Source organism: Agelaius tricolor, unplaced genomic scaffold (genome assembly GCF_023055355.1).
Source record: "Agelaius tricolor isolate 1412-34295 unplaced genomic scaffold, bAgeTri1.0.p SCAF_25, whole genome shotgun sequence".
In the NCBI taxonomy this organism is placed as follows: domain Eukaryota; kingdom Metazoa; phylum Chordata; class Aves; order Passeriformes; family Icteridae; genus Agelaius; species Agelaius tricolor.
In genome coordinates this window covers 2076814-2100000 of record NW_027269285.1, presented here as the reverse complement: position 1 = coordinate 2100000, position 23187 = coordinate 2076814, and the positions used below count along the sequence as shown (strand labels likewise).

The 23187-nt window shown below is 44.8% G+C and overlaps 1 protein-coding gene across 13 annotated transcripts in view; it reads right to left on the bottom strand.

Moving 5' to 3' along the window:
• The window catches only part of BCAS3 (BCAS3 microtubule associated cell migration factor), a 299661-nt gene that overhangs the window by 159990 nt on the left and 116484 nt on the right, over positions 1-23187 (bottom strand). For all 13 annotated transcript variants that reach the window (XR_011682444.1, XM_071448221.1, XM_071448225.1 and 10 more), the window contains 3 exons: positions 19060-19160; positions 15442-15638; positions 13393-13490 (listed from right to left, as the gene is read on the bottom strand). Coding sequence is in view for 12 of the 13 variants with exons in the window: in XM_071448221.1 (XP_071304322.1) it covers positions 13393-13490; positions 15442-15638; positions 19060-19160 (396 nt within the window). In the remaining variant the exon portion in view is untranslated. The remainder of the gene's footprint in view (positions 1-13392; positions 13491-15441; positions 15639-19059; positions 19161-23187) is intronic.

Below are 23187 nucleotides of genomic sequence, written 5' to 3'. Positions count from 1 at the left end.
CATTTCTCCCCACTCCTCACCCTGCTATTGTCCCCTGTATCTATTTCCAGGAAGCCAGATTCATTAGGGTTAATCTGCCTACTAAATGAATAAACAAAGGATTTCTCTGTCACTGAGGGGCCAGGTGAGCTGATATCATCTTCTAACCCAGAAAATCACCCACAAAAATACAGAGCAGGAAATTACCTGCTGCAATCCCACACCTGGGATCATTTGGCAAGTGCCTTAGAAATGTTGAGTAGATGACTGAAATCAAACTAATTATGTGGGGTTTTTTTAATGCAGATCTTCTATCAGGAGGGAAAAAAAAAAGGTCTTTCTGAAAATGTGATGTAAAAAGGTCTTGAATGTCTTGGTTTACCTCACTTAGTAAAAATGCAGAGAACTTCCCTGGATGAAAATGTTGCAGGATTTGTGTAATTAAAATATTCTGCTTCCTCACTAATGACAGTCACCTCTGGCTGTCTCCAGCAGTGCCCACTGCAGAAACAGCCACGTTTACAAATTGTTGCTGTGAGAATCTAAAGAAAGATACAGAAAAAGGGATCCAATGAAGCTGAGATAAATACAATTTCTAACACCACAACATCCACCTGCCCAGGGAACTCCTCACAGACCCAGCTCCAGGAGCTGTCAGTTCTCACATTTCTGCTGGGTCCCAGCTTTGGGATTTGACACCTGAAGGAGGAGTGGAGATCTGGAAAAGGTTCAGATTTTACTTTCCAGATCTTTGCTTCTTGTGGAGGAGTAAATGAAACCATGGGATGGTCTGGGTGGGAAGGGACCTTAAAGATCATCAATTCCCACCCCCTGCCATGGGCAGGAACATCTTCCACTACCCCAGACTGCTCCAAGCCCTGGACCTTGGACACTCCCAGGGATGGGGCAGCCACTTCTCCAGGAAATACTGACAGGTACCAGGAGTAGGGAGAGGGTGGGGGAATTAACCAAAAAACTCCAAAGATGAGAAAGGAACAAGAATTCCTTCAATGCAGGTGTGAGCTGGGCATGGGTTAGAGCAGAAAAGGAGCCAACACAGGGATTAAGAATACAGAAAACCCCATGACAAAGGTGAAGATGTGCTCAGCAGCTGTGACTGGAGGCAAGAGGAAAATCTGAGGAAAAATGAAACAAAAAAGGGACAGGTCCCAGGATTCAAAGAAAGAAGGCACAGCTGAGTAGAAACGTAGGCACAAAGTCCAAAATTCAGAGCTTGGCAATGCTGTGGAGGAAGAAAGGGCAGGATTTGAAGCTTTGGGCTGAATGCTGCTCCCAACATTACCCAGTAAAGTGCTCCCTTCCCTCCTGCAAACATGGATTCCATTTGATGCTCCTTCTACAGCAAGCAAGAAGAGATAAATTAAAGCTGAGAACCTAGAGAGGGCTTTGATCCTATTGCCTGGAAATATGTATAAGGATATTTTCTCCAGACATACTTGTGCTATATATGGGAACCAAATGCTGACTAATCATACAAACCTTCTGTGCCTGAGCACAGCTGGGATCTGCACAGAACACTGTCACAAGGGCCCAGGAAAATGGGGAAAACCAGGAAGATTGCTGAGAAAGAGGAGAAAATGGTGATCAAAGGCACTGGAGGCTCCTTTAGACAATAGAGAGAGTTTCAGGCTGGTGAGCTTTAAGATCCAATTGACACATTTATTCTTGTATTACTGAAACTCAACAGGCCAAGTCATGATTATCCCTTTTCCAAGAGAAAAATGATCCTATCTGAGACCTGCTGACTCAGGACAGCAGTAATGGGATGCAAAAGGCTGAATTTTGGTTTATTGGTTCACAGACAGCACCAGCTGGCAGGGATGGAGCCATTTAGAGCTGTTCATCAGGACATGGCCTCGTGTCCCAGGCACAGACAGGGGTGGGATGGGGACAGGAGCTCAGATGTGGCATTGTCACTGTGCTGATGGCCAGGGCACAGTCAGGGCTTCAGAGCCTGAGTGTGCTGAGGATATGGGGGTTGCATTTCTCTAGGTACTCCTCATCCTCTGAAGTGGGAGAAATACCAACTCAAAGAGCAGCATCAATTCTTGCTTTTCACTTAAAGTGCTCATCAGTGTGGCATAGCTAATTAATGCTTTCAATAGGTGTTAAAAATTCCTGGGCTGTAAGGCAGTAAATGCATTATGAGCAGGCAAAGGCAAGTGGCTCCAGTTTAGAGGCACAAAGGTGAGATAATGGCCTTCCACATCACTGAACTGTCAAGCTCATTTAGCACAAAGCCTGGCATCTGGAGATTTCAAATCATACAGCCGTTTAAAAATATATAGAATGTTAAATTAAATGACAAACACGGGACATGTCACCTTTTACAGGCAGAAATGTAAAACCAAAGCATATGTTCTCCAACTGTATTTGCTTCAGGATCAGCAATATTTTTGTAACCTCATTAGTTTCTTGACTTGGTTTTAAACATGCAAGGATGGATATACAAATAAGTTACAGGTCCTCCACGTGACATCCTCAATTATAAGTCAATCTTTACCAGCAAAATAAATTAAGAACTGGAAGTTTAACTCTTGTGGAAGGTGAAGACAATGAGGAAAAATTTCTGCAAGCTGTTCGGGATGAAACTCCCTCTGAATCCAAGAGATGAGTGCAAATATCCCAGTTCCAAATCTACATTTCCAAGCACACCCTGTGGCTCTGTGTGTGTCAAACTGTCCCTGCCCACCCCAGGGCTCAGAGGCAGCCATGGACCCAAGCTCTGGCTGTGTGACAGAGCCCAGGCTGTGGCTGGCTCCTCACAGGGAAGGTCTGGGTGTCATCGTGTCCTGTCACCTCTCTGGTGGCAGTGCCACACCAGGGCAGCTCTGTGGGACGAGGGGAAGGTGACAAACCCCAGTTCCCAGCACCAGTGGCTACCTCTGCATGCACAGCTCAGTTCCATGATCCCCTGGAAAAGGGGACAGCCCTCAGCTGTCCATGGCAAAGGGGACAGCCCTCACCTGTCCATGGCAAAGGGGACAGTCCTCAGCTGTCCCCTGTGCCAGCTCTGTGTCCATGGCAAAGGGGACAGCCCTCACCTGTCCCCTGTGCCAGCTCTGTGTCCATGGCAAAGGGACAGCTCTCACCTGTCCATGGCAAAGGGGACAGCCCTCAGCTGTCCATGGCAAAGGGGACAGCCCTCACCTGTCCCCTGTCCCCGCTCCCTGTCCCTGTCCGAGCGGGCGCTCTCCCTTCACGCCTTGCACAATCCCTCACTGCAGGGTTATGAAAAGGCCAGAAGTGGGCCAATAAAGCTGGATTTTATTTGTTCATGCACAGCAGTGGGGGAGTGCTGCCTGCTGAGGGCACTGAACAACCCATCCCAGCCCCAGTCCTTGTCAGCTCCTGCTGCAGGAGTGGAGCAGCTCTGAGTTCAACAGAGCAGGGCCAGAACAGGGCCACACAGACAGAGCTGGTGCCCTTCCACCTTCCCCTCCTCAGCCCCCAGCAAAAACCATTTTATAGCATGGGGAATATTTGATACCACCTAATGATCACCAATTAATAATCTCATTGAGCCCTGATCATCTTTAAGCTGTGCATCCTCCCAGGACCTTCCTCTGCAGGAACTGTAGGACCAGCACAAACCAACTGCAGTACAATTTAATTTTTTTTTTTTTTGGTCAGGCAGATTCACAAAGTTTCAATCACATTTCATTGGAGAGAAAAGAAAAAAGCATGAGCCAAACTTTGAAATTAAATCATGAAATAGTGAAGCACTGCTGGCAGTTCAGCTTACTGGGCATCAAAGTTTAAACTTTGCTTTCAACCTCAGTTTTCCAAACACGCTGTCACTCACCATAATATGGGTTAAAAATAAGAGAAAGCAAAGATGAAATGTAAATGATTTAAATGCATGCATATGTTCTTTTGTAAAATGCATAATGCAGCTGCAAGATTTTTCCTCATATTTTGGACACAAATCAAGGGGGAAATGGTTCACTTACAATACAGTGAATTTTTTATCTAACTTCAGTGCTAAGATGCAGCTCTCTGCAAGCATTTCTCTGTATACTGAGCATTGGTTTGCTTTTATTTGGGTTTTTTCCCTAGAGTTTAAATAAAAACACCAAAACCAAAAGACTACCAGAGCACTTTTTGCTTCTCCAAATTCTTTCACAGCAACTTTCTGCTTGTTAAAAATCCACCAGCAACACAAAAACGTTGCAGATGATCTACAGCCATTTACCACATCTTACATTCAATCACAAGTAAAATCATCCTTATTTTTTAAATATATTTTAAGTGATGGGCAAAAAGTAGAGTACTCAGTGGTTTGCTCAGCATTCCTGCTGTAAATAACAGAGGCAGGGAATGGGAGCAGGGAAAGGAGGCCCTGATTGTCACCATCCTCCTCCTCAGCTGCTCTGGGTGCAAGGAGAGTCCTGGAGGTCCCAGCCTCCAGTTCTGGGGTTTTATTCCTGCTTGGAGCAGCTCACCTGGGATGTCCTCCTTCCAAAGGGAACATGGAGGCTCTGAGTCTCTTCTCTCATGTGAAGCCCAGCACTCCCTGACTTAAACCTGGTGCTGCTCTCCTTGTGGAGGTGAGAACAAGCAGGGCACACTCAGCAAGGACAGACAACCTGTTTTCTGTGTGCCCTGCTTGTTCTCACCTCCAGGTGAAAATCCCAATTAATGGGAATTGTAAGGAGCTAGCAAGATTCTTACTGCAGCAGTGCTTTCTGCTTTTTTGCATCAAGGTAAAATTAAGTAGGTAAGACTCTCTTGGAGTGAATAGTCAGGATTCTTTGAGTGCCCCAAAATTCAAAGATGCTACGAATGTGCCATTTCTCACAGCAAAAGCACAAAAGGCATGGAAAGGAAAGGCAGCCCAAAAGGGGATGGCAGGGGCAGCTCCCACAGCTCCCACTCCTCCAAGCTGTGCCAGAGCCTCACAAAGCCAGCAGCTCTCCTGCAGCCCAGGTGGGCTGTGCCACAGGGCCAGGCAAGGAGCCCTGCCCTGAGCAGATGTGAGGGAGCTCCAGGGAAAGCAGCTGTGCAGGGCCCCAGGCTGCTCCACACCAGGCACAAAGGGCTGCCCTGCTGCTGCTGCTGCAGGGAAATGCCAGGGAGGAAAGGATGGGCAAGCCTGGGATTTCAGGAGAGGATGCTCTGCACCCCAGATGACCTGGGGACATGGGATTTTTGATAGCACTATTACAATCACAGAGCTTATAAAATGTATTTGGAAAGGTTTGTGTGTTGGTTTTGGGATAGGATACCAAGGCCCCAGGAATCCACTCTGAGGCCTTAAATCTGTGGCCAAACTCCAGCAGAAACCATATGTTGTTCATATCAGCACCTTTTGCTTTCCCCCTGCTCCATTTTCCAGGCCTGCATGGAGCAGAGCCTTGGGGCACCGGGGCTCAGGGAGCACCTCTCACCTGGAGAGATCCCAGGACAATGATGCCAAAAGCCCCAAACCTGTTTTCTGTCCTTGCTGAGTGTGCCCTGCTTGTTCTCACCTCCACAAGGGGAACTGCACCAGGTTTAAGTCAGGAGTGCTGGGCTTCACATGAGAGAAGAGATTTAGAGACTCCTCCCTTTGGAAGGAGGACATCCCAGGTGAGCTGCTCCAAGCAGGAATAAAAGCCCAGAGCTGGAGGCTGGGACCTCCAGGACTCTCCTTGCACCCAGAGCAGCTGAGGAGGAGGATGGTGACAATCAGGGCCTCCTTTCCCTGCTCCCATTCCCTGCTCTCTGCAGCAGCCACTTGCTGGCACCAGCTTTGGCTTTTCAGAGCTCTCCTGGAGCAGTAACCAGCACCCAATTTAGCCTGGGTTGTAATAAAAAGTGAAAGTTAAGAGCAATGCAAGCAGCAGATAAAGAACTATTAAAATCTGCCTGGGGTGATGCCAGGGATGGAGTCCAAGGCAGGGGAGGAGCCACAGCCCCAAGCCAATGGCTATCCCACAGTGGTGGATAATTAAGGAAAACAAAATATTTTCCATCTGTTTCTTTACCCCTTACGTCACCAAGGCAATAAAATATATACACAAGTGAGCACCAACAGGCTGTATTTCAACTTAAATATAAATATTTATTCCCAGCAGAGAACATCTTTACTCCAGTGAGTAGCCAGGGTGAGGAGGCTGTGATTGGAACACCCTCAAGGTATTAAACTGCACCTTGGAGTAGATGAAATGCCTGGCTAATTTATCATGCCAAACAGCTCAGTTTTATGTGTCCTATCTCCAAATCCACACTTCTGCTCACTCATCCTTATCACACTCCAATGGACAACTGCTAAAACCTGCTCCTTTTGGACTAACAGTGGTGAAAATAAAAAAATTACAGCAGGAGGAAGCTGAAAGACAAAAGGAAGGGTCTGCAGAGCCCTGAGGACAAGGGCTGATGCTGTGGAACACCTCCTGGAAAGAGGGCAGGATAAGCTGGAGGATCTCAAGAGGACCAGAACCAGGATCCTGATGGCTGAAACCATTAACATCTAACAGAGACCGCAGGCCAAAGTGACAGCAAGAAATAATGAGGCCTATTTAGATGTTTTCAAAGCAAACATGGGAAATGGTGAGCAAATACTTTGAAAGATAAAGCCTAATTAATGAAATCACTAAATAAAGATGTCTCTATTATAAACTGATTACAAATAAACTTTTCCCTGAAACAACAGTCACTCCAAAATTCAAATACTCTTTTAGTTTGCACATCCATTTTAAGGCCATTTCAAGCAGTCTAGATTAATAGATGAGCTTGGAATATGTTACAAGCTTATGAAAATATAAAGATTTGCAAAATGCCTCCTTTAAGCAGTGGAGGAAAAGAGCAGAAATGTCAATGCACACGCTGCCTGCAAATACCAGTGGTGTGTTATTTCTGTGCAATCTCTCAAAACACAAGTACAGACACTGAGGTTTCTGGATCTCTTGTAAGTTTAACAGTAGCTGGGAGCTCTTAGATCTCCAGCTATAATAAATATTGTATCCTACAGGAGCCCATCGGGAATCCCCGCTCATGTGTTGCTCCACAGAAGATTGTGGTGTCAGATATGATTAGAATCAACACTTCCCACTTCTTCAGAGCTTTAAAGCTACCTACACACAGCATTAACAGCTGCTCATCAAAGACAATTAAGGGGCACATCAGAATCTCCTTTTTAGAATGAGTTTTTGTTATCTAGCACAAAACACCCAGGATAACAAGATTCTTTTTCCCCTCTAAACAAACCCATGGCGTTTCTGTGCTCACACCATGCTCCAGCCCCGTGCAATTCTTCAGCTGATGTGAACTGAAGGTGCCTCCTCCAGCTGGAAGGTGGTGGCTCACACTTGAGCAGCGAGACACTGCAGGGGCTGCACTAATGGAGCCCTGAACACTCGTCAGGCAGGCTGTGTGACACAGGAACAACTGTCTGGGAGCAGCAGCACCGTGCCAGGCACCATCATCAGGGCCCCCGGGGCCCCACTGCAACTCATCTTCCTGGGGAAGGAAAACCCCACTGCCCTGGCTTTGGTACCATGCTGGGGAGGTCACAGCTCACTCAGGGACACCAACACAGGAACTGCTGGGCCAAAAATCCCCTGGGACAGGTGAACAAGGAGAGCAGCACCCCAGGAACCTCAGCTGCTTAAAGTCAAATTCCACCCAACACAGCAGGGCCTAGAAATTGCTGAGTTTTGATTTTCACCCCCACCACTGAAATCAGATGCACACAGCAGTGGTTTTTAAGCTGATCCAGGCTTGGTTTGAAATGCAACCATCTCAGAAGAGATGAACTGCTTCAATCACTATCAGAGTGCTCAGCTGTACCACAGGCACACTGGGATGAGGAGTCTCCTCTGTCCCTTGCAGGGCAAAGCTGCCCCACATCACCACATTGTGCTGTGGGGAGTGAGCTGCCACCTCCAGAGCTGACTAAACCACCCACAATCATCACAGGGTGGAAAATTAAATCAGCATCTAATGATTCTGCTGCCTCTCACTCACTGCTGCCATGGCTGTCCTCTCCAGTGTACTTCTCCTGCCTCCAGAAAACACCCACCAGTGTTTGAAGACATTAATGCTGCTCCATGGCCCCCTGCAGCTGAGTCTTTTCCCAGTCCAGGCAGTGATCCAGCAGCAAGTGCCCCATCAGGAGTGTCAGGTCACTTCAATTTCTCCTCACATCTCCCCAGTCTATAGGGCATAGCTGTTTGCAGATGTCATCATGGACACTGCACTGCCATCCTGGAGCCTGGCGGAGTCACTTCTGTCTTAAGGCTCTCTTCAAAAATCATCAGATAACATTTTCTCAAATTAGATGAAATAAATCAAGTTGAAAACATTCTAAGTACCAGAATTTTGCATTATGCAGCTCATGCACACACACACTTAGCAAGGCAGATGAGCTGGATGGAGAGAGCAGGGGCACATGTGAGGAAACAAAGATACCTGAGATATCCCACATGCTGTCACTAGTCAGGGAATAATGCATAAAATGTTATGCAAATAGGTAACATAATAAGCATTTTAAATAGATACATTAACAGGATCAGCACAGAAGTTATTCCAGGAAAGAAACATAACTTAAACTCATGTAAATTCAGGCTGACAGGATGAGTAACTACAAACCAAGCAGTGCTGGGTTGGTTTTTCTGTGTTCCTGAACAGGTGATGCCCCCTAAGAGCAGCTTGTTCTCTGCCCATTATTAAAACCTCTCAATTACTGTGAAGAACAGCCCAGGGGCCAAACCCCTTCTTTGCCTTCAAAGCTCAGCATTATCCTCTGCAGCCCGGAGTGCAATCTCGATCTGCCACAACAAACCACCTTTATCCCAGGCAGGTAATTACAGGCTCAGGTCAAGGACTGCAGCCCGGATCCATTTCATGGCAGGGAGCTCAGCAGCCCTGACACCCGAGCTCCTGCAGCAAGGGGAGCCCAGCCCTGGCATTCATTGCCTGTGGCAGCAGGGACAGCCTGGGAATTCACAATGGTGGTGACTTCATCTGCCAGCTGCATTCACACATCTTTACTACCTGAATAACTGATCTGCACTGCTCCCAGGCAGCACTTTGTGCTCTACAGCGTTTGGGAATAAATATTTGATTGTGCATACAACAGAAAGGAGCTCAGATGGTTTAAGGTGTGACAGAATAAGTGTTTATTAAATTCCAAGTGAGAGCATTGCTGGACAGTAAAAATTTGTCCCGTGGTCCGTGCCTCCCAGGTGTGGTGATGAGCAATAAAAGGACAACTCCCTCCCCCACAAAGCCCCAGTCAATTCTCCTGTTCATTAAACCCTCTGCAGGCAGAACTCTCTGTCCATGACCAGCCAGTCACACACAAAAGAGAGGGAAGTACTAAATTACAAGCTGATTTTAAGTGGGCATTGATTGAAGTAACCAGAAGAGAGCTTAGTATTGTCAGAGTTTCATACAACAGTAATAAACAATCTTCATTAAAAAATGATGTGTGCATCCCCCTGCAGCACAGCACTCACCAGGTTTCGGTTGAGAACATTAAGGTTCCCCCCACCCCACACACAATTAATGAGGAGGAAAAGAATCCTCAGGATCTTTTTTTCCTCTACAAATTAATTTTATTCATTAAAAAATGCCATTCACTGAAATCCTTCCCACTCCATTTCTGCATTTATTCTAGGCAAGAAAGAAATAGATTTATGATTCTATTCTGTGATCTCCTCCCAGCAGGAAAGGAAGAGGTTGATGCAGAAAAAGAGATTAGACAATTCCTCTGTCAATGTTCTCATCCTGCACTAGCAATGCAACCAAATGGGCTGATGGGTAAGTGTCCAGAAGCTCTTTGTGTGAGGGAACAAACAAGGTTTTCCATAGACACACACACAGATGCAGCCACTTCTCTCTTAAATGAGCAGGACTGAGTCACTGAGCACACCTGAGGACCTGAGCCCACCCCTGGGTGCAGCTGTGTGGGCAAACTCCCCGAGCAGCAACTGCTGCAAAATCCTTTCCCTGGAGCCTTTCCAGCTCTGGAAGCTCAGAGCTGACTGCACAGGTATCCTAACCTGCCCATGCCCCTCATTTCTGCATCTCTCATTATTCAGAGAGCCCCACCAGGTTTGTTTTTCAGGTATGTGACACATTATGATGTCTATCATCTCCACAGGGCACAGAATGGAAATTCAGAGGGGTGCCTGGTTGGTGTGGGTGTGTAAGGATGTGACCTTCAGCTGCAGCCTCACCTGCACACAGGAGGACTCTTTAAGGTTTCTCTTTCATTTCTGGGCTCCTAAATAGAGCCTGACTTCCTAAGGCTTAACCCAAAGCCAAGCCCAGAGCCTGAGCACAGCTCTGGGGAGGAGGGACAGACAGACACCCTCTGCCTGCTGCTCACAGGGAGCAGCTCCTGCCTCTGCAGTGGTTCTGCTGCTGCATTATCACCAAAGGCTTCCTGCTTTACAGAGATTTAAACTCACTGTTGTCCCCCTTTAACATTTCCAGCTGCCAATCTGGAGCAGCAGCTGGAATTACCGTGCATTTCATCCTTGAGGCTACATTCTCTCTGTGATGCATATGACTCAAATACGTGCACTGAGGGACAAGTGTCCAGTTGCTTTAGGTGACTGAATTTTTGAAAACTTTTCTTGAAAAAAAATAAACCAGAAAAGAGTGTCTTGGGAGAATTTTGAGTTGAGAGAACCAAACTGTAATATACATTTTAAAAATATATCCAAGTAACCTTTACAGATTCAGCCATCCACCTTGAGAATGCCACTGTAAATTTTCATTATTGATAACAGCATTAGCGTTTTGCACTTTTTAAATGAGGACTTTTCCAAGTGATTGGAAAATTATGAGACTGTCCTTAGCACACCAGTTTTACAGACACATGAGGGAAAAAACATGCTTAAAAAAAAACAAAGCACACAAACTGCTTAATAAATGCAACAACAGAATTGCCACCAAAGGGGGAGAGGGAAGGAAGCTGTTGGGGATGGCAGAAGGATAATGGAGATGATAAACATGTACTTGGAGTCCTTTGATAGGAAGGAGAAGTGATGAGTCAGATAAGCGGAGGCGCCACACGGTTGCATCTCCAAGCAACAGGCAATCAAAGCCCCAGATAACATCTTCATAAAGTGCAACAGGCCCCAGAGCAGGCCCAGAGCTCAACAATCACTTCCTGGTTCAGCTCAGGCAGCAGAAATTTATGACCTACTTAAAAATCCTTCAAACCTAAAAATGTCTTTTCCATAAAGAACATCAGCAACGTGGGAAGAGCAGGAAATGAGAACACTTCAAGTGGTGGACTGGAACACAAAAAGCCAATGCTGTACATGAGTGGTGCTAAAACCAAACCCTTCCCATCCACAGCTGAGATTAATGGAGTTTTCTGCACATCTCAGAAGTGGGAGGAGAAGAAAATAAGCATGAAATACTCTTCTTTCCTTTGCTGGGCCCTGTTACAAGAACAGTTTGAAATCTCAAAAACAGTGTATGTATTTTCCTTGTGTCTCCTTTACTCTGCAACAATTCACACCCCTAAACCACCACACAATTTAGAAACTGAACCCCTAAGGTTCTGCATGGGAAAGAGTGAGGATCAGGCAATACAAAACCTGCAAAGAGATGCTAAAATCCCTAAATCAAAAATCAACTCCAACCCAACCTGTCTGGATGAAGTAAATAAAATTCTGCCATCAGCATGTCCCTGACAAAAGCCATGTATTGTTTACAAGAAACTTATGAAGTGTTATAACCAAACTGAGTCACTGCTGCACAGTAAATATATTCTCAGTGTCCTAACAATGTATACAATGGATTTTGGCAATTTTAATATAGACACACATGTTAAAGGCATTACAAATGAGGCTTCACCACATTCACGTGAGTCAGTTCCTATTAAAGCCCCATCCACACCTGAGGAGAAGTTGTTCAGCATGGAGGGGGCACAGCTCTGTGTGTCCATTGTTTCTGCTGTAGATGGAGTAACACAGCTTTAGGAAGGGCCACAGTTACAGAATGATCACATTTCAGAATTACTGCACATCCCTGTTACAGGTGAAGGCACTGCTCCTACACAGGAGGGAAACATCCCCACCCTGATAATGCTGATATCTGCCTCTGTATCAGCTGATAGTGAGGCACAGCTCTGCCATTAATCACTGAATCTCAAGTGTCACATATGCAGCCTGAAGCACTCCTGTGATTCCAACTTGGAACCTTTTACAAGCAATAAACATAGATGAACTAGGCAAAAAAAAAAATCATAGCTGATGCATTAATATTTTCTTCTGTATCAAACAATTATTTTCAAAATTACTTTGCCATGCAGTAAAACAAACAAAATTCCCCTTCAATAACCAACACCAGATGTTTGTCTAAGCCCAACAGGAATTAATTTAACAACTTTTAAATATTTGAAATGGAATTTATAAGGACAATTCTCAATATCCAAAGTAAATGTGGTTACTATTGAACTCTGTTATAAACACATATATGAAATATCCTGTAATACCCAAATAAATTCATTTGGCAAACAATGAAGTATCTTGGACTCAGCATTTATATCAAACAGCAAACAGAGTCTGAAACAGGAGCTTTTATTTTAACTCTCTTTAAACCAACCTTCAGAAACCCCTTTCTGTATGTGCTACAGTCTCTTTTTACAGTTTAACCTCAATCCAATCAGGAGTCTCCAGGGATTTTCCAATCACTGAAGATTAAAATCCTCTCCGACTTGACTGTTTGACTAATGCTATGTGTTTAATAATTCTACTTGTGAGAGATTTTATTTGACAAAATCCTGCTGTGTGGACCCTCAGACACTGCACAGCTGCAGTGCAACATAAAGCTCTGCTGCTGCCCTTGTTTCTTTAGACAGGCTATTGCCCAGCATTGAGGGGAAAAGAGAACTTTATAGTACATCTATTACTCTGTTGATATTAACACAACCACTGTAGTATTAAATCTACACACTCTTTTCAGAGCAGAGCAGTGAAAATGTGCCTATAACACAAACATAGATAAACTCTCCTGTTGTCCCAACTGCTCACAGAAATCAATTACATTTATGATTACATTTCAATGAAAGCTACTTTATAAACGAGCTGGACCTGTAATATTCTATGCTTTAGGCATTCATTAATAAAAGCATTTCAGTGTTAGTATTTGTAAATGTTCTGCTTTTTAGTTTAGGCAATTTTTAGCATTCTATAGCTCATGTTAAACTTTACATAAATACGTGTCCAGACCTTACCACAATGCTGTGACTTCACATTTGAGTGGTAAGAGGAGGGGGAAATAAAAATCATCGTTATGGCAGGATTGAGTATTTGTATGAGACAGCACTTACCCTGTGGTGCAGAAAATCAGGACAGCTCTGATGGCAACAATTAGCACACATATTACCAGCCAAAACCAAAGAGCAGGTTGATGATATGGAGCAGAAAACGAGGGTGTTCCTACCTGAAGTAGCATCGATGACCGTGGAGACGCCGCGCCGGTCGGCCGCGGGCCGCGGGGACCCAGGCATGCTGACGGGCTCGGAGCGCACCGGCTGGATCCTGGGGAGCACACACAGACCACAGTGAGCCAGGCTGGAGAGCACCTGAGCATCCTCCAGTCCTACCTGTGACCTGCCGCCTCCTCATCAACCAAACCATGGCACTGAGAGCACACAGACCACAGTGAGCCAGGCTGGAGAGCACCTGAGCATCCTCCAGTCCTACCTGTGACCTGCCGCCTCCTCATCAACCAAACCATGGCACTGAGAGCACACAGACCAGGGAGCCAGGCTGGAGAGCACCTGAGCATCATCCAGTCCAACCCATGACCTGCCACCTCCTCATCAACCAAACCATGGCACTGAGAGCACACAGACCACAGTGAGCCAGGCTGGAGAGCACCTGAGCATCATCCAGTCCTACCTGTGACCTGCCACCTCCTCATCAACCAAACCATGGCACTGAGAGCACACAAACCACTGAGCATCCTCCAGTCCAACCCATGATCTGCTGCCTCCTCATCAACCAAACCATGGCAAACTGAGTGCACGCAAACCAGGGAGCCAGGCTGGAGAACACCCTGAACACCATCCAGTCCAACCTACAACCTACCAGCTCCTCATCCACTAAACCATGGCACTCAATCCACACAAATCACAATGAGCCAGGCTGGAGAACACCCTGAAGGTCATCAAATCCAACCCATGAGCTGCCATCTCCTTACCAACTAAACCATGGCATTGAGTGCACGTCCAGTCCTACTCTGAACAGGTCCAGGGATGGTAACTCCACCCCTCCCTGGGCAAACGAGTCACAGCCACCACCTGGCCACAATCCCACCCAAACGAGAATCACCTGGGACAAGCAGAAATTTCATTGTGAAATGGCTTGAAAGCCGTTGGAAAGTTCTGGTTTCCCTTGATTGGTGCAGCTGAGATTGGGATCATCCGCCCAGAGACTCAAAGTGGGTATTCCCAAAGAATGGCTCAGATGGGAGCTCTCAGGAAGCCTCAAAGAAAGGAAAAAGCTCACCCTACCCAAACTTGGTTAAAAAGCCTCCATTGCCCTCCTCAAAAGCAGAATTTTAAAGACCCATTTGTAATTGTTGGTTCCTTTTGTAACATAGATTGGTATTATTTCTTTTTATTTCTGCTTTCTTTCTGCATGTGCATGAATATATATATACTTATATTAAAAAAAATTGACAGCCACATCCTTACTTGTGGCAGTAATTACACACAAGTAAAAATCACACATTTCAAACCATGGATTTCCAGTCCAAGGACAATCTGCCCACTTTTCATGGGACAAGTCATATTATCCATCTCTCTTGCTTTACTCCTAAGAGTTTCACAGTCCCAAACAATCCAAGTCCCTACCACAGAACTTTGGACTTCAAATCACATGCAGAGTCAGGAGCATGGAAATTTGTTAAATCTGGAATTACTGGGCAGGACACAAACACTTGGAGCATAAATCTCTTCTACAAATCACCAGTAAATGTAAACCCACAGTTGCCTTCACTCTCCTTCCTTCCTTCCCTTCGCCCACCCCCTGTCCCCATTTCCAAATCAGCTAATGTCCAAAACCAGATGAATTAAATACATGAAAAAGAATTACAAGGAAGGAAAAAAAGGAGTGGGAAAAAATAAAAACAGGGAGGAGGAAAACATTCCAGAAGTTCACTTACTGTTCCAACACACTGACCGCTGTCTAAATTCATGGCACAAAGCTCCCACTCACGTCTGAGAAAATGAATTTATTAAGCAATGCAGAAACTGTGAAAGGCAAGAGGACACTGAGCAAGGCCAGCAGACTTTGTGCTGTCTTTGCCTGCCATGAGCCCAAGAAGGGACAGCAAAAGGAATCGGAGCTGCTCGGCCTGGATGGGTTTTTCTCACTGGTGCATCACGCGCTCTTCCAAGATGTTCCTCTGGACAAGCCTGATAAAAACTGTGACACATCCTACACACAGCAAGTGTCAGACACTGGGAATTGGTTTTATTGTTACCTGAGGCTGTTGAGATCGAGATCATCCGTGTCAAAGTCCAGGAGAGGCTGGGGGGTGTCGCTGGGCCCGTGGGACTGCAGCACGGAGGAGCTGGAGGAGATGACGGTGGTTTGGCCCGAGGGGTGGATGGTTTTGAACTGGAACTGAGGGCCCATCCACAGGCGTCGGTGAGGCCCCGTGTGAGTCACAATTTCCACCTGTGGGAGGGGACATGGGCAGGGATTAACACAGAGCTGCAGCTCCAGATAATGAGGGGTTCTGTGGTGGCGTCCACAGGGGTCCCAGGAGGAGGGAAGAGATGAGGATCTGACTCCATGCTTCAGAAGGCTGTTTTATTATTTTATTATGTATATTATATTAAAATGATATTTTAAAACTACACTAAAAGAAGAAAGGATTTCATCAGAAGGCTAGCAAGGAAAGGCAAAGAAAAGAATGATAATAAAATCTTGTGGCTGACCAGAGTCTGAGACAGCTGGACTGTGATTGGCCATTAATTAGAAACAACCACATGAGACCAATCAAAGATGCACCTGTTGCATTCCACAGCAGCAGATAACCATTGGTTACAGTTTGTTCCTGAGGCCTCACAGCTTCTCAGAAGAAAAACCCTGGCAAAGGGATTTTTCAGAAAATATCGCGGCTCCAGGGTTCCTGTGGTGTGCTGGACTCCTGGAATCCCGCTGCTCTCAAGTGAGAAGGGTGCTCTGAGCCAGGGTGTTTGGAGGAATGTTTAACAAAGCAAAATTGGGGATGTCTTTACTGGAGAATGATGCTACAGTGAAAGCCAAGAGCTTCTTGCAGAGACTTGAAAGCTCATGAACCATCAGCCTCAGGACACTGAACTCCAGTTCTTAAATTGTTCTAAAGATCAAAGCTTCATCCTGGCCACCATTTCACCTGATCCTGTTCTTTCCTTCCCTTGCCATGATGAAATACACCCCAAAACTCAAATGCCATGACTGACAGGGAACACATGAATCTGCATGGAGCAGAGAGAGGAACCAAGGGCCCACATCCCCAGACATCCCCATCCCAAGCAGGGGAGGGAAGTACTTCCAGAGAGCTCCTTCCAGCTTTGTTACAGCTGCTTTGTCAAAGTTCTCAGCTTAAATTGCTTCCCATGGATCCAGTGAGAGCTGGATGGTAAATCACAGCTCCTAATTCCTGTTGGCACATGTGAGGAGAGGCTGGCACAGAGCATCTTGTGGGAAGCACAAGATCCATAACCCAGAGCCATGGGAAGAGTGCTGGGACGAGCCCAGGTCATGCTCAGCATAGGAACACAGCCATGGATGTGCCACACACAAACACATGCATTTAACCAGAATTCTGACAATTCAACAGAAGTAGGGTGTTTGTGATCAGGAAAACTGTAAATAAAAGGGTAAACAAAGCATACAACTCCTGTAATCAACAGAAGAGAATCATTAAGGCTGAAAAGATCATGCAATACAAGATTAAAAATCAGAAAGAGCTTTTAAAGATCAGAAAAAAGAAAGACAAAATGAAAATATTAAGCTCTGGTGAACTCATACTTCTAAAACAGAAAATAGACTATAAAGTACCTATCAGTTTCTGCTAAAACAACAATCAGCTTCACAGCAGAAATGCAAATTAGCAGGGAATTCATGAGAACAGATTTTTGTACAGGTACACAGATGCATACCAGCAGTGATTCTCCATCTTCAAGGAGCAATTTGAAACCCTGGCTGATGTCAGTTCTCTGCTAATGTCAGCCAACAACCACAGCCCATGCAGCTCTATTTCCATCTTTGCATTTAGCTCAGCCTAACTCAGCTTGGCTGCAGCCCTTTCTGAGGCAAGTAGCTTTTATGTAGCAGTGTAAATTAGGCCACAGATAAAGTAATCTGTGTATTTTAAGCTTGAAACCATCAGTGTCACAGAGCCGAGAGGTAAACAGATGCCTCTGCAATTTTACTGAGGCTATGGCCAGATGTTCCTATTCACTCTCCTGTTGTGTGCAGGACAAACATATTGTATCTACTTCCCACTGACAGCACACATTACCCACTGTTCTAATTGAAAAGTTGAAGTGAAGGGCGGTGTGGTTTCACTGCTTGCTGTTGCTGTTGATAACAACACTTTAATTTTGAAAAACATCCTTGCACTTTAGGCTTAATCTGAAGTGGCTGGCTCGGGGACAGCCAACGCTGCTGTGCTCCAAGGGCTCTCATCACTCCTGCTCTCAGCAGGAATTAAACATTCCAGGAGCATTCTCAGAATTATCCCTGTTCTGTGACATCACTTGGGATTTTTATTTCCTTTTATAAATTTATTCACTCTTCTAGAGGGATGGATGTGGTGAAGTTCGAGCAGCCTAAGGTTCTGTTGACATCTTGTATCTTCCAAGAATTAGTAATAAACAAACAGCCATAATGTAGGTTTGCCATAATCTCTTTTTCCCTAAGGTTTCACCAGAACAATAAAATAAGGAAATACCTCCAAACAGTCCTGGAGAGGTGGAAAACTACAGGTGAAACCTGCTCCCAATGAGCTCAGAGATAAAATTCCTGTTGACTGCCCTGATTGAGAAGTTTCATCATCTTTGTGCTCTGAGAAATCACACACAGCACAAACAAATGAGACACCTCAATGTGCAGCCACATCTGAAACCTCAGACAGGTAAATGAATTCCCATGACTGGATTCCCCAGTGAATGCTCCTCCTGGACAGGTCCATGTGGAAACCTAACCTCTCATTTCAGGAAAAAGCTGTGTATGATTTATTCACCAGTGGGAGAAGCAAATCCCATCCATAAATATTTCATATTTATGCCATACACCCCAGCAACACATTTAATGCATCACTCCCATAACAACATTGTTCTTAAACCAGAGGAAACCCACCTAATTTGTCAGGGTGAATTCCATGGATCAGGTACCTTGTAATTGCTTTGGCAAATCCAGAGCATTTGTAAATTTTATTTATTTATTTAACTCTAACCTTTCATTTCTAACAGGAACTAATTCTCAGTGTATTATTCATGACCTACATTCTTACACTGAGGTTCTGAGCCAAATGGTCAAGTATTTACTGAGTTCTTACAGAGAAGCTTCATTGACTGAGACAAAGCAAGATTGGATAACAAGACAAAGATTAGACCTAAAGATATAAAAATCCTCCACCAAGTATGATAGTTTTAAAGCAATAGAATATTTATATCTGGCCAGAAGTCACAGGAATTCTCAGTAGGAAATGATAACCAGGGAAGGAAGGAAGTAAACCAGCTCCTGCCCCATTTTTGTGGTCAAAGGAAGGTCACCACCCAAAAGGCACCACCATCCTGCCAGCTTCCTCCATCCCTGCCCCAAATGAGCATGCCAGCAGACAAAGGGAGGCAGGTCACTTGTTATTGCCAGCTGAAACTCCCCACTTCCTGCTGAGCTCCCCAGGGCTGTGAGTGTGTCAGGAACGCTGGGGCTTTGTCTGCTTTGGCACCATCAGATCCATACCCACAGCCACAGTGGACTCAGTTTTACACACAGCAACACCCTGGCTGCTGGAAGGTGACTTCCCACTCGGAGGAAAGTTGGGAATTTTGCTGCCAGAGTCTCCCAGTGCTGTTCTGCTGAGCTGGAAGGCCCCAGAGCCTACCTGGGACAGCCACTCCTCATCCTCCTGCCCGCTGTGGTCGGAGGCCAGGCTGTCGTAGGACTCGTGCCGGGTGATGGGCCCAGGGCTCCCTGGAGGCACCACTGGAAAAAACCCACAGAACACAAATCAGACTTACTGCTGAAAGCTTTATTAAAAAAAAAAAAAAAAGCTTTTAAAATGAGTTAATGGCACAGCAATGTATGTTTTCCTGAGGATTCACTCTGAATATGAAATCACAGCACCCACTTCTCTTCCTTGAAGTTTGTACTTGAAACCAAAGCACAAACTCCTTATTTTGACCCATTTTGCTGCTGTCCTCATGCTCCCCACATCTCCTGGCTCCCTGAATCCTCCTGCCTGTTTCAGGGAGCACAGCTGATCAACTGCAGGCTTTCCTGTTACTGAACTCCCTTACAAACTGCATGGCTCCAGCAGATGGTTTTGCTTTCAAACCAACAGGAACTTTATGGACTGATCTGAATTTTTTTTTTTTTTTGTTCTTTCTATCCCAGGGGCAACTACCAGAGCTGTCAAGATTAGGGAAGCTGCAAAACCACAGCCTAGGGAGCAGCATCCCCCCTGCCTGCTCACTGCATTTCTCCCTTGGGGAATACTTTTACATTTTACTGGAGATTCAAGATGGCTTTACAGTGAGAAAGAAATTTGAAAAAACAACAGAAAAGCTGAACAAATGATTCGTTTTGGTGCTGCCCTGGAAGCCTTTCCCTGAGGAGTCACAGGTCTTGTGTTTCCACGCAGCTTCTGAGAGCAGCATTAACTCTTTGCAGCCAGGAGTGATGAAATGCTGAACTCCATGGAGCAGCTCAGCCTGGGAGTTCACCAGCAGGGCAGCAGTGATAAAGGCTCAGCTGAGGTCAGCCCTCAGTCGTTTATTTGGCTGTTGAATAAAGCAGCATTTCTGTGCCACACCTAGCACAGAAGCAGTTTGGAGGGGCTGGTTGGGACGGGGGATCCCAATCCCACCATTCCCAGTGGGGATGTGCAGTGTGCTGGGAGAAGTGACCTTATCAGATAAGTGATCCTGCCTGGACATCTGCCATCCCTGGGCTGCTTCTTACACATGTTCATATGGGCAATCTTTCCAAGCTAAAAATGCCCTTGGGTTTGTAGGAACAAACACAGTGCAAAAATGCAAAGCCCCTTTTCCTCTTTTCCCCCTTTTCTGGGCACACACCTCTCACATCCACATCAAGTTCCAAGATGAGAGTAATTTAACCCTGAAAGGACATTTCCAGGAATTTGAGTAATCTTTTATCTTCCAGCTTAATTCCTTGAAAATCTGAATTCACACTGGAAATTACAACAGATTCTGACTCATCAGTGAGGTTATTCTGATGCTGCAACACAGAATATTTTAAATTTCTGAAGAATTTCCCAACCATGCAGGATAACAAAAAATTCCAATTCTTGCAAAGCTTTGTAGCGAGTGTTTTTTACTGGTTCTCCTGTGATTTCTCTTTCATTGGGAAAAGTCCCAAATGGAGCAGACACAGAGCAGGAGCAAGAAAGCCTTGGCTGCACAGAGATATTTTACTGCAATTGAAGGTGGTTTGTACCTTCCTAAAATAATCAATTCAATGCCTTGTGTCTGAGCTATGCTAAATTTTAACTTGTTGTCACATCAACATCTGGAACAAACACATCAAATATCTGCAACTGAGTTTGTTTAACCTAGAAATGCAGAAAGTGAAAAAAGTACAAAAAAAAAAAAGTGCTTACTAAAAATCTAAGAATTCAAACATACAACTTCTGTCTGACAGTATGATAGGAGATGAGTTCCTACAGTTTGCTTATTAAATGAATCCAAAAACGAGCATTCAAGGACACTTCTGAAAAACTGAACTGATACCTATAGCAAAAATCAGCTTTCCCATCAATATTTGGCGAAAAGGATCTTTGAGCTGCTCAAAAGGAATAATGGCACCTTCACTCCCTGTCCTGCTTCAAGGCTCCCTTCTCTGCACTGGCAGGACTGATGTTACCTTTAGATTGAGGGAGGGCTGTATCTGGAAAAAGCACATTGCAAATGCAGTTATTTGTGATAATTGTTAGTGCCAGGAAAACTGCACAGAAGGGACTGGGAGACACAAGTGTCCCCAGGAGCCAAAGCAAAGGCTGAAATCCAGCAGAGCTGATATTCCTCTGCAATTCCAGACCTGATTCACACAGCTCCATAAATAAGCATGAAAACCCCCCCTCACTGTTTAGAAACTTCTCCTTGATATTTACTGACAAGTAGAGAAAACAAACAATTTGTATTAATCTCAAATGATTTGCACAGACATTCCTGGCACGTGAGCAAGACCTAGAGAAATACACATTGGAGGAATATTGGAATTAACACACAGTGGGTTTGTTCATGGATGGGCTAATTAAACAATAAATACCTAAAGCTAAGACAAATCTTCCTTCAAGGATTATAAATTATCATCTTTCAGCAGCATAAAAGTGTTGGAACAAAGAACCACTGCAGTTCAATTGTAGTGTGTGCACTTATGGCTTTAATTTGGGAACAATAAATCATTAGTTTTACTTAGTTTTGTGTACTCCTTGAACCAAAAGGTTTTAATTTTCTCATTTATAGAAATAAGCTTTGCACAATTCAATTTAATTGAGAGTTATATATGAAATTGCCAATGTGCTCTTCTCTAAGGGCTGCATGTTTGTCCAAATTAAGAGCAAACAAAGGCCTTTGAGCACCACAAAGCCTGTTTGTTTGGTGCTGCCTGCCGTGCACATGCCTGCAGACACCCAGGGAACTTGCCTTCTCCACCCCCAGAATTACAATTTAATATAATTAACATTAATAATGTCAAATGAGTTTCTAAAATGCAGTAGGAACAGGTCAATGTACCCTTTACTAACCCCTCCAGTCTCCAGTGATGTCTGGGGTGAACAGGTACACAGGATAAAAATGATATATACACCTTATTTTCATAAGAACCCCACCCTAACACCTGATTTTGATGCTTTTTCTCTGGTTCCTCAGTTACATCTAGGTGGTGTAGAGACCTGAGGCAATCACAAGTTTCTCAACAAACTTCAGGAGTCCTTGTGCTGGAAAATTCAGCTGCACAATTTGAATTATTTCCTTCACGCCTTTGTTCCATGGCATCACCAGCAGAACGCGATGGTTCTGGTTCAGGTCTCCATGGAACCACTCCAAGTTCACCACATTCACCTTTTTTCCCTGTTACTGATGTGATCTCAGCTCTGTCAGGGGTGGTTTGGGTGTCCCACAGTTCTGGAGCTCACATGCAGCACGCGCTTTGTGGGTTTGTGTCAGAGCTGGTGCTCTGTGCCTCTGGCTCTACCTCTGCTCCAGTGTGACAACAAAGCAAAGGGCAGGATTTCATTTTGGGCAGAACACTCACAGCCATGTTAACAATAAACTGTTTGTAGGCTGGAGATATGCTCCATGTAATTTTTCTTGTGGCTGCACGTTACTGAACAAAGTTCTGGTTTTAATGCAGTTTTCAGCTTGTAAACTCCCACAGGAGCATGGCACGCAGATTAAAATATCCTCTTTTACCCAAAACTACTCCCTGCTCGTTTTTTTCCTGTTAGTTCTTTCTGAGATTCTCATATGCATAAATATAATAAAATTAAGCTAAAAAAGGGCTATAAAGCAGGAGTTTAGCCAGACTGACAGTTACTCCACACCACCAACTGATTGGAGCTGGATTCATTCATTATTTGAGTACTGTCCACACAGTACACAAATAATGAATTTGTGTACTTCATGGTGCTTTATGGACCATCCACTCTCTGTATCAGCACTTTAATAAAGACACAGGTAGATCTGTAATTAGGAAATTAATTCTTCTTAGATTTTTTTTTTATGACTGCTTTACTTGCTCCTTACTCACACTGGCCTGGATTTTTTTCCCCAAGGAAGACTGGTATACATTCTCTGAGCCTAATTTCAGCTTCTATCTCCAAAGCTCCCTTAGGAGGCCAGCCTAGCACAATGTGTGCAGATCTAGAACCTGATATTATTCACAGGATGGTGAACCTTAAAGCTGCTCAACACTCAGACTGTGAGCAGACAAACAGTTGGGTACCACAACAGAACAAACATATTCTTTTCTGAGTTAAAGAATAATT